The 11597-nt window shown below is 49.2% G+C and overlaps 1 protein-coding gene across 1 annotated transcript in view; it reads left to right on the plus strand.

Moving 5' to 3' along the window:
- Positions 1–677: 677 nt before the first annotated feature.
- The window catches only part of GOLGA2 (golgin A2), a gene marked incomplete at its 5' end in the record, with an annotated part of 17473 nt that continues 6553 nt past the window's right edge, over positions 678–11597 (plus strand). Inside the window, 13 exons of the mRNA XM_010161667.1 lie at positions 678–800; positions 1127–1207; positions 4489–4623; positions 5495–5538; positions 5683–5746; positions 6181–6240; positions 6707–6787; positions 8364–8402; positions 8911–8973; positions 9191–9284; positions 9964–10070; positions 10633–10691; positions 10913–11054. Of these exons, the coding sequence (XP_010159969.1) occupies positions 678–800; positions 1127–1207; positions 4489–4623; positions 5495–5538; positions 5683–5746; positions 6181–6240; positions 6707–6787; positions 8364–8402; positions 8911–8973; positions 9191–9284; positions 9964–10070; positions 10633–10691; positions 10913–11054 (1092 nt within the window). The remainder of the gene's footprint in view (positions 801–1126; positions 1208–4488; positions 4624–5494; positions 5539–5682; positions 5747–6180; positions 6241–6706; positions 6788–8363; positions 8403–8910; positions 8974–9190; positions 9285–9963; positions 10071–10632; positions 10692–10912; positions 11055–11597) is intronic.

The raw sequence follows: 11597 nt of genomic DNA on the forward strand, positions 1-11597 counted from the left end.
CCTTGGTTTGGGGCTTCAGTGTGGGGTGAGGGGTGACAGACACAGAAACGCCGAAAGACCTCCTAGGAATCAGGTTATGGCTTATCAGACCGGCTTTTCCTGGGCGAAATGGAGGTGATTTAAAAATCGGCTGCGGGTTGCGTCTCCCCTTCGCTCACAGTTGCTGCAGTACCTGTATTCGTGTGTTACCTGCCCGTGGGGATTGCAATTTGCCTTCTTAAAGTCTTTCAGAGTGGAAGATCTCACTGTCAGGGGCTGCTTTTTCACTTTGCATTCAGGATCAATTAATTAATTAATTAATTAATTAATTTTTACTTACTCCTCTTACTTATAACCCTAAAAAACCCCCAAAATATTACTTTTAACTATCCTTTTAGTTGCAGTACAGAGCGTCAGATTGTTTCCCAAGAACAGCAGCAGCCGTATACAAAGCTGAACATTTACAGCCCCGAGTCTCTTGCCATAAACCCATCACATCGGTTCTTTAGGCCTCTCCGGACTTGTTTGGATTTTAGTTTTATTTCCCCAGCAGGACACACTCACCGAAGAACATTTCTCTTGTCCTCACACTTGACCTGTCCTTTTGCCCAGTGGAGGTTGGGTTTGGTTTTTTGACATGACACTCACAGAAGGCATATTCTCTTTGGCTTCAGATTGTTGTTTGTTTTTTTCCCCAGCTGAAGGAATATCAGCAGAAGAATAGCCCTGGAGCAACTGCAGGAACTAAGAAAAAACGCAAGACTAAAGAAGGCAGTCGACCCGAGACTCCCACCAACGATGACCGGCAGTCTCCAGAGAACGTGAGTGTCTCCTTCTTTCTCCCACATCATTTGCCAACTCCTGGTTCTGCAGACGGCATGACCGGAGCCGGGACGCGGTTACGCTGGTGTAGTAGGTGAAGGGTGAAGACGCCTGCGTTGCCAGCGTGTGAAGTAGTAACAACAGTGAGTAACTGCCTCTGCTGGAAGGCGCACGCTAGAGTCAGGGTATGTGCCCAAGCGGTGTCTGATCACGCAACCCTGATGAGCCGGAGGATGTCGGTTTCTGTGGCTGCCTTTGATTGACGACTTCTCGCTGTCCTTTTTCTGAGCCGTTTCTCTTTCCCCTTTTCTTTCGCCTCCTTTAGATTCAGAACATTCTGAAGGTGCTGGTGTCAGACCTTAACCGCTCCAATGGGGTAGCCATACCCTCATTGGACAAGAGGAAGGTGAGGCAGTGCTCGTGTCCCTCGCAGTGACTCGCTCTCCCTGCTGCATGCTTCGCGTTCTGTTTACACTGACCTCGATTTTTGGGATGGAGCCTTGTCCTGACCAGTCCACCGTCCCTTGCTTGTGTTTCGTTGCTGTTTTTTTCATCAACATGAGCTCTTTGTTACCACGTGTTCCCATTGCTTGTAAGTGCTTGTTTCCTTTTGGTTTGTGTCAAACGTAATGTGTGAAAAAGCGAACCTTGTCAAAAACCCTTCTTTGGGATGGTTGAGCTTTGAGGAAAACCAGCCCCTCAGGGGAGGCAGCAGACGACTGCTGAGGAAAACGGCACTAGGAGCAGGCGGGGTTTTCTTCGTCTGTATTTCTCCTCTTGTGTGTGCCACTGCTTTATTTCCCAGGGTCTTGTTTCTGAAGGGCCTGCTGCTGCTCACCTCCGGGCAAGCAGCTGCCCCGCGTGAGGTGTCTGGTGACTCCAGCCAGCCCGTTTTGTGACAGGCGATGAGCCCTCCGCAGGTGATGTACAGTCTGGCGAGCGCCACGGGTTTAAATATGCTTGGGCAGAAGTTGCATACTGCAAGTCAGGCATTTACAGGCTTCGGAGTCTTTATATTCCCAAGCTTCTGAAGAGGAAAGGGCAGGAAGTATGCCAATAAGCAATAGAAACGTGGTCAGGAGCAAATGTAACCAAACCACCTTCTTAAAAAATATATTTTCGGTCACTCTACTTCAGTAGGGCTCAAATTGTGGTAGAAACTCAGAGAAGTCACGTTTTGTAGCGCAGAATTTTCTTCCCATTTTGTGGTACCGAGGCTCTGCTTTTCGTTGTCACTTGCATCGTTCGTTGTTTCCCTACCGTTGTTTCACTCCAGCTGTCATCACGTAACTCATTACTGCGTTGGCTGCATACCCCTGTCTCTCCAGCAGTAAATACAACCGTAGTAATTACCAGGGGTGCCAGGTTGATGCAGTGGGACCTGCACGGGGTTCACGCTGGACCCCTTTCCTCCTTTCCGTGTGACAGCGGAGCAGCCGCTCTGCCCCGTGCACGGCGGGAAGTTGCTCCACCTGGACGGTGAAGGTGGCGTTACCGGTAGAACTTGAGTGACATGAAGACTCCCTGCAGGCGTTGTGGGTGCTGGCTGTGCCTGTCCAGCGCCAGGAGCACATTTTGGTGGAAGCTTCACTCCTGTCACGGGGACTATTTTCACTTAATACTCCTAAGTGCAGTTCAGACCTCAGAGGAAGCGGCTCGATTCACACTGGAGGGTGAGATGAAGCTGCTGCTGGGATGGCATTTCGTTTTGCAGTGAAGACCTGCCTGTGTCTACAGTTTTAGTCCCGTTCTGAAAGTGAGGAATTCATTACTTCTCCTCATTCTTGTTTTCCCAGATGTTTTTTTTTCCCCTCTTCCTTCGCCTGGAGAGATACATTTTGATCCGAGGCGCTGTTAGGGAATTTGTGGATTATTGCATCTGGGGTTTTAGGAATGCTTTGAAAACTACCCTTTAATTGCAATACGTAATGAAAGAAAGATTTCTCTTTCCAGTCGCCGTCTTGTACAAATCCTGAGTCAGGAAAATGCTGCTCAGAAGCTCACTTAGCGCTAATAGGGCAGAAAAGCCCATCATTAGCATCCGAGCTGCTGCTGCCATCGGTGTCTTCCTGTGAGCCTGACCCCTCCCAACTCACCGCTTCGGCTGTTTTGGCTGTGAAACGCAGAAAACCCAACTGAACGGGAGCCTTTGTGCGAAAGCAAATGGATTTTACTGTATGCTGAGCCGAGCAGGATTACCACCTTTTCATTCAACACCATGAGAACCTCACAAGTGTCTTGCTCCTAACTCTGTTTCCAGCAAATTCAGCTGTTCAAATAGGGTTTTTTAAAAAAATTATTTCAAAACTGCTTATTGTGGAGAAAGGAGGAAGGAGTTCTTGTGGTTAAGGCACGTTACTGGTTTTTGCCTCTTGAAGCGTTAAGCAAAAAGAATGCCCTAATCAGAGGCAATTGAGGAAACATTTTGGAGACCTTCTGGAGAAGGTGTTGCTTCTGCCACATTCTGCAGTGTCTGAACCAATAAAGGGGGAGTGATCTGTAGCTGGAGGAAGTCAGGGAATTCCTGACCTGACATACATTGCTCCTGGAGAGCACGAGTGCCTGTGCTGCTAAAAAGAAATGGAGAAAATCCTCTCTGTTGCCCTCTGCAGTCTGCCAGCTCATTGCTTTCATTGGGTCTGTCCTCACCGTCCCTGTCCTCTCCTTGCTGCTTGATTCACAGCTGAAGTGCTGAGCAGGTAGATGGGGAATGCCAAGGGATTTCCTGCTTCCTGTGGAGTGCCAAGACGGACATGGTGGAAGGAAGAGGGAACTCTTCAGGTGGAACTGCAGAGAGCTGCAGGGTACTGGGAGGGTCGAATGTTGGAAGACTCTCTCGTTTGCTTCGAGTGTTGTTAAATGATGATGAAACAAACTTCATAAAACACAGGACACTGCTCTGGGCCTTTGTGGCTCTCTGGTGCTGTACAAGACAGACGCAGTTGTCCAGTTCACTGTGGCTTGGCAGAGGTGTCATCGGATGCCGTTCATCCTCCCACAGAGGCTGGATGACAACTTGCATCGCCGTCCAGAAATAGGTTTTTGGCCCTTCTCTCGTCTCTTTAGATTCTTCATGGGATTCGCAGCTCGGGCAGGGCCACGGGCACCTGCTCCCAGCCACGCTGAGCTCGGCCTGTTCATAAATGTCTTGTTTCTAACCTGGTGGTTCGTGGCACGCCACAAACTTGAGAGTTTCAGATGCAGCCTTCCAGTTTGACTAACCCAGTTTTCGAGCAGTCACTAACCTGTTCTTTTCCACCTTAATTTGCGTACAGCGATCCGTGTTTTCCCCAGACGCGTCCGGAAGGTACTGCTTCTCGAAGCAGAGGGACTGCCATCTGCCTTTGCCCTCGCTCGCCTCTTGGTGAGCCCTCTGCCGTCAGTCTAGCGCGTGAACTTGGAGCTGGATGACGTTACTGCCCCACGCCAAAGCCCGTCTGACGGTGGGACACGGGTTCTCCAGTCTGGCTGCGAGAGGGGACGGGTCTGGGACACTGAGTGTTCCTGGCTGGATGCAGCCAGCGCTTGGCTCTGGGGAGAACACAGATTCCCTTCCACGCGTTTCTAAAGGACGGATCGTTGACGTCTGTTTAGTTCCCACAGGCAGATGCGCAAGGCGAGGTGTTGACGCGTGTGTTCCTCCGTTTTGCACGAAGGCTGTAATTCCTGTGATGTCTTTTGTGACAGGCGTACTTTGACAGTGATGTTGCCACTCGTAATGCCGATCCGCTTGCTCCCGATGTCCCTGTGCTGTCTAACAGCAACAGCCTACCTAGTTGTGGTTCTGTTCTGCCTGCTCCCGGGAGCATGCAGCTGACACAGGTTTGTGAACCATCATCAATATTCCCGTTGATCCACTGAATATTGGTTAGCCATACCACATTTTTTCTGAGAAAGACAATCTTAATAAACACCACCTGAGCCATTCAGATTGTCTCCTTTCGAAAATACGACGTTCTCCCCGCCATCTAGCCAGCGTCTGTCTGCGAGAGCAGAGACAGTGCTAGTGTGCATATGCACCTGCGTCTCCCAAGGCTGCAGTTTCCCTTCCCCATCTCTCCTGTTTCATCCTGTTTCTCCTGTTTAAACTGAAAGTGGGAAGGTTTGGATTAAGTATCAGGAAGAAATTCTTCCCGGGCAGGGTGGGGAGGCACTGGGACAGGTTGCCCAGAGAAGCTGGGGATGCCCCATCCCTGGAAGTGTCCAAGGCCAGGCTGGATGAGGCTTGGAGCAACCTGGTCTGGTGGAAGGTGTCCCTGCCCATGGCAGGGGGTGGGACTGGATGATCTTTAAGGTCCCTTCCAACCCAAACCATTCCATGATTCTATGATTAGCAGAAAGTGCCCTTAATAAGACAGAAGGTCCCCAGTCAGCTCAATCTGCATTTCCTTTCACTACTCAAAGATTCAGTTAAAGTTTTTCCCAGCAAAGCATTGATTATACTGATAAATAGCAACAGGAATCTTAGACTGTACCACAAGCTCCTCCATTCCAAGACACCCGGGCTCACACCACTCAGAAATTACGTGTAAGCCAGGACTGAGTCGGTGGTTTTAAGTTCATCTTTGGGAAGTGGTAATTACAGGTGCTGTGGAAGCCCAGCCCAGGCGTGACCAGGCCTTAGTGACACGCTCACAAGTGGGACTCCCATCTTCTTTTACAGGCTTGTAAATTTTTGTGTTTCAATCCACAGATTCACGAACCTGAGGATCATAAAAATGCTTTGGATGAGAACAGGTGAGTGTCTGTGTTTATCAAACGGCATTGCAACATGATGCCGAAGTGTCCAACAGATTAAGGTGTTATTCCTCCCCAGTGCTGTTCTGACTGGGGCAGTTCTCTGGCAGGAATTTCCATCCCAAGGTCTTTCTTTGTTCCCAGGTCTTTATCATCAACAGAAAGTCTCCGTCAGTTGTCCGAACAGCTCAACGGCCTGGTTTCTCAGGTACGGCCGTGTTTTGATCCACTTGTCCTAGGAGTTCTCTTGATGTTTGATGTGGAGCTTTAAGCAGTCAGCTCAGGACTCTTCAATCGCAGAGGTGCCTGCAGCCATCCTACTAAACAATAAGATCTTTTAAGCCTTGAGAAGTGAAAAATCCTGGTTTAGGAATGTCAAATTTCAGCAGTAGGAAGAGAAGCAGAGCGGGATGAATGAACAGCATGTATTCACGGAATGATGTATGCGTGATTTAGTGGACATGAGTCTGAAGGCAGCCTGCATGATTCACATCAGCTTGTGGCAGTGTTTTCTGTGCCCATCCGTCGTGCTTTGCAGTGAAAAGTGCTACAAGAAGTAGTAGTATGATAGTCAGTTTTTACTTAATAGTCATTTATTGCCTTGGGGAATAAAACTGACTGACTTGACTGGTTTACTTCTAGTCTACGTCATATGTGAATGGGGAGAGTGCTGTTCCTTCCACAAATATTAAGGAAATGGAAGTAAGTTGCTCTCGGTCTTTTTTTCTGCCTTCTTCCTTACTTGCTGCTGCTGGTCACTTAGTGGGACTCTGCATCCAGCGGTGTTAATGAGCCCTAATTGAGTGCTTCCCGTGCATCGCTGCGTAGCGTCATCTTGTGCTGTAATCGGGTAGCTGTGGTCAGCAGCAGGAGGCAGGTATCAGGGGCGCTTCTCGTTTGGCACTGGGGATGATCTGGCTCCTGTGCCACTGCAGTTCTCAGTTCTGATGCACTTTCATGTCGGCATGAAGCCTTGGCAGAAGTGGATGAAATGTGTTGACACCCCAGCTGCTTTTGTTGAAACCGTAGATGTTGTTTTGTTTGGAGAATCTGGTTATATCAAACTGTGATAATGATTTATTTTTCTGTCCTTTTTAATTATTGCTTTTTTCCTCCCCTCCTCCTCTTCTGCTCCTTCCTTCTTCTCCTGTCTGCATGTGCCCGTCAGACACGTTACCAGGAGCTGGCAGTAGCCCTGGATTCCAGCAATCTAACTAACAAACAGCTCGTTACAAAGATAGAGGAATTGGTAAGAAACAACCCAACCAACCAGTTTGACGTTGTCTTCGCTGCTCCTCCATGCTCTCTGCGTGTCTGCAAGGTTATGGGTTCCCTCGTAGTGCCACAGGGAAGGCTGCCTACGCAGCACTTCGTAAGGAACAAAATGTGTGGAAAACCTCTAAAGAGGCTCAGAGTCTAAGGCCACTCGTGAATGTATTGGCTCATCTGAGGAACGAGAAACAGAGTTTTGTTGTTTCCATCCAAGTGTGCTCTGTTGAGCTCATCAGGCCTTCCTGGGATGACACGCATCCCGATGAAACGGCCTGGTCCTGGTCTGAGTCCTCGAAATGCAGGATTCTGGTGCGGGCAGCACTGTGAGAACCTGTTTCTGCAGGTGGTGATGCTGTTCTGGATGCATCAGCAGAGTGGGAGCAGGAGGTCTGAGAGAGCCTGGGGCTGGTTTCTGATCATATCCTCGGCGTCTCTTGGCACGATGAATGAGCTGCTTTGTCCTGCGGCCTGCATGGATTCTCTTCAGCTTTAACGCTGCAAGAAATGCAGCTATGTGGATGTGGTTCAGGCTGAAAAGAGCCTTTCTTGTGTGAAATAATTTTCCCCATTTTGTTCCTCTCTAAACCTCCACTTTTCCCAAAGCTCAGCATTTCCCAGCATACCCCACGACCCCACTGTTGGTTCGTTTTTGGGTTTAAGTTATTTTTCTTCCCGTTCTGTTTCTTTTTGTCTTTTTGCTGGGCTGGAGGGACCTGCTACAGGGCACTGCCCACCCAAGATTCTCCTTGTTTGCCTGCTTTTCTGTTCGCTTGGAACCGCCTGGGGCCTTGCTTTCGCTTTTCCCGGTTATGCTGCGCACAGGCACGGAACCAAAACCTCGAACTCGTCACCCTCCCACCCGCAGTCGCGTTTCCAAATGCACTGAAGCAGTAGTAAAGAAACACCTTGGCCAACATCCACGCTTTGGGAAGGGGAAAGGGTGCTAATTACGTGGTTACTTAGGAGGCATCTGTGAGAAGGCTGCCGGGGGGACAGCAAACGCAGCGGCGCAGAATCACCCGTTTCTCCGCCTTTGGCTCCGGCGGCTCTCGTGCCGCCTTCTGCAGAAGCCTGCCAACCTGACTTAAAGGCCAGTTGTCAAGTGGGATAAGGGTTGAGATCTCTGTTAAAGTAAAAGACGACAGTTTTTTTTCGTTTTGGGGGTTTTCTTTAAAGCATTTTTGGTGATTATCCTACTACACCAAGATTACTACGATTAATTTCATAGGTGTGGGATGCAAGTTGAACTGAAGTTGGTGGATGCTCGGATATGGGATTTGGGGATTCAAATTTGGGTATTCAGTGTTTGGGAAGAACTGGTAAGGTACTGAGCAATGAAAAACCTCTCTGGCATCTAAAGTACATTCGTGAAGGGAGCCCCAAATCTGTTATTTTTAATAGCTAAGACGAACTCCCTAGTCTTGTACAGAAGGGATAATGGAAATTCTGTTTGCATTAACTGGGCATGTATCCTGCTTCGCTAAAGTGTAAATGTGTTTCAGCAGTAGGAGAGTATTCTCTCTTAATTCTGGCACATCCCTTTTCTCCCGTAGAAGCAGCAGAACCAAGAAGCAGTGAATCAGCTGGAGAAGGTAAAGTGTGTCCTACTTTTGGAGAGGTACAGAAATAGGAACCTGTTTCTCTGAGGAGCAGAGAGCATAGCAGACCGTGGCGCAGGAACGTGTGATCTCGTCTGCCTTAGCTTCAGTTTCGTTTGTAGCCTAAGGTTGATTAGTTTGACTGCAGGCCTGGCAAGTAGCGTTCTTATTTTGACAAAAGCTAATATTTAAATGCCTGAGTACTGGAAGAGTGCAGGGGAGGCAGGAGATTACCGCTTAAGTCCTTGCCAGCAGCCTGCATTCCAACAACTGCCACGTTTGTGCTAGCAGTGACTGCGCTGTGCTGTCAGTGCCATTCCAGGGCGGCTGGATAATGAAGTGGTTCAAGTCATGGAAGACTGAAGTATGTCTTTGAAAATGCTGGTATGGTTTCGATGCTAGAAGTACTGCCCACGAATCGCTGCGTTTTTAGCTTGACATAAAACAACAAGGGTTAACTGTTTACATCTTTGTGCTGAACAGACGTCGTTTCTTTATACAGGAAAAGAAGGAGTTTGAACAGAAGTTGTCTAAAGAGCAAGCAGCGCTGAGGGAACAACTACAGGTAAGGCAGAGCCTCTATTACAGTATTATCACCTGGCTTCTGCTGTTTTCTGGGTTACTGGCCACTCACAGCCTCTGTCCCGGACGCCGTGAGTCAGTCAGCCAGACTGTACTGAACTGCAGGAGCTCTTTACCTTTACTGAATGACCCTTTTGTGGCATCAGGGATGTGGCAGTTACAAAGAAGTTTTGTGCTGAGCTGATTTTCCTTTCCCAAAGGTTCATATCCAGACCATTGGAATTCTAGTTTCCGAGAAGTCCGAGTTGCAGACGGCCCTCGGACATACTCAGCAAGCCGCACGCCAGAAGTCAGGTAATTGACTGCGAGCACCCCGGCTCAAGCGGTTGGTTAAACTGTGCATTTCAAGTCACAGGCGTGACAGTGGCTGGCAGCCAGCTCACAACACTCGCTGACTCCTTAATGAGCGGTACTTGGCACCGTCACTGCGTCTGTCATCGTAGCTGCCCCCAAGTGGGAGCCTGTTGATCCGTCCATGGCAGTTGAGGTTCCTTTGTGCATCACTAAAGCCCTGTCAGCGCTGTTTGGGCCTGCTGACGACCTCAGACTGTTCCTTTCTGACTTTCTTCTGATTCTTTTAAAACTGTTCCCTTTTCTCCAGCCTCCCTCCGGCACGGCTGTCATGTTAATGTAGGCCTTGCCCACGCCTTTCCTTCTGAACTAACTTTGAGCAATTTATTCCATTAGGAAAAAAACCCCAAACCCCAACCAAACCCAAACAACATCTTGTCTATTGTTCTACAAAGGAAGTTTCATCATCTCCCTCCAAAAGCGAGGAAGGTAGTCACAGAGAGCTGTACTGCCCAGAGGGGCTAGTGATTCACCTGCAGAGGCAGGAGTGGAACCGGGTCTACCCTCTGCAAAGCTCTGCGCTGCCTCAAGAGCTTGTTGACAAAGCAGAAACTGCTGTTCAGGCAGTTCCAAAAAACTCATTGTGGTCTAGCCTCAACTGACTCTGCTCTGACTTGTTCAGGAGAAGCTGAAAACCTGGCTGCTCGTTTACATTCATCTCGCCAGAGGGTATCGGAGCTGGAACGTACTTTGTCCTCCATCTCTATGCAGCAAAAACAGTCAGAGAAGGTAAGAGCCACCTCTGTTTCTGCCTGGCCAGCACCTCTGCCTTTGGCTGTTTGCTTCTCACTACACCGCCGCAAAGGCTCTAGTCCCTGCTTAGAGAAGAGGCAGAAATTAACCTTGTTAATTGTTAATTAACCTCGTAAAGCCCTGTATTTTTCATGATCAAGGCAAACTTAATTCAGGTTTCTGTGACCACTAATCATACAGTCCAGCTGCTGCCTTGAGATCTGGCACCTTACTCCATTAGCCCTGGAGCTCCCCACAGCAGCGGCCTCGCCGAGAGCGCGTCCCAGGAGAGTCTCCGTCAGACACTTCGGTATTGATGCTGGTCCTGAAGTGTGCAGAAGTAACCTCGTGTTCAGTTAGCAGCATCGCGTTCCAAAAGACCGAGCAGACTTATTCCTGGCAAATTCAGGAGGTTCCGAGCAAACCTGTCCTGAGGATTTTGCCAAAGTTGTGACCTTTTCTGCTTTAGCTGATCTGCTAAAGGTGAAATAGTCTTTTTCGAACATCTTATTTGTCTGGCTAAAGTCTGTAGATGAATCAATAATTTCCTTTTTTCCAGCATAATAAAGAGTTGGTGAAGGAGCGAGACAACCTGAAACTGGAACTGTACAAACAAAGGTGAGTTCTCAGCGGAGCCACAAAACATAACAAGGGGCACGGACCACGGGTGGCAGCTCAGAAGGTTGGATATTCAATTTTTTTAAAAAGTCACTAGATGTGATGTTTCTGTGATTCTGGTTGCTGCTGCGGAGAGCTGGATTGTCCATCTGTGACGTGGCCATCAGCAAACCCGCAGCACGTATGGTGATGCCACTTCCATATTCGTTGGTTTGTTTCAGCAAAAGTGGTGAGGAAATAAAGCAGCAGAATTCGGAGCTGTCAGAGAAGCTTCACTCCCTGGTCTCCAAGAACTCAGCTATGAAGTTGGATATGGAGGATTTGCATAAGAAACTGGAAATGGCTGAGCTGATGATTCAACAGGTAACCCAAACGCTTTGGGGATGTCAGGGCAGATGACACTGATCATTGTCAGACTTCGCTTCTGACAGCGGGGGCAAGACTTAACTCGTTTTTCAAGGAAGGTGCAAAATCCCATCAAGACAATCCTCTCGGTAAAAGGCTTCCGGTGAAGCCTCTGCGGAGCAGGAAGTCTGTATTCCACGGGGTTGGAGCAGGAGAGGGAAATACACTGTGACCTTGGTCTGCTACACGGTACGGGAGGGTGCAGAGACGCTGACTCTCCCTGCTTGTCCCTGTGCAGCAGTTTGGTTTCCGCGCTGCTGGGCGGTCTCTGAGAACCAGCTGAGCGGGGCGGTGCTGGTCCCCAGCCCGGCGGCAGGTGAACTGTGCGGGGCAATGCGGAGGTCGGCTGGGGAGAGCTGAGAGCAGCGGCCGGTTACAGCGGGCGTGCATGAAGTGTGCTGTTAGTGCTCAGGGTGCAGCTGGGTGTTAAGGTGCCTGCGAGGGTCTGAATGTGCCCATCTCACCCGGGTTTACCGGGCCTGGATGTGCCCAGTTCAGCCC

Source organism: Eurypyga helias, unplaced genomic scaffold, assembly GCF_000690775.1.
Source record: "Eurypyga helias isolate BGI_N326 unplaced genomic scaffold, ASM69077v1 scaffold28351, whole genome shotgun sequence".
Lineage (NCBI taxonomy): Eukaryota > Metazoa > Chordata > Aves > Eurypygiformes > Eurypygidae > Eurypyga > Eurypyga helias.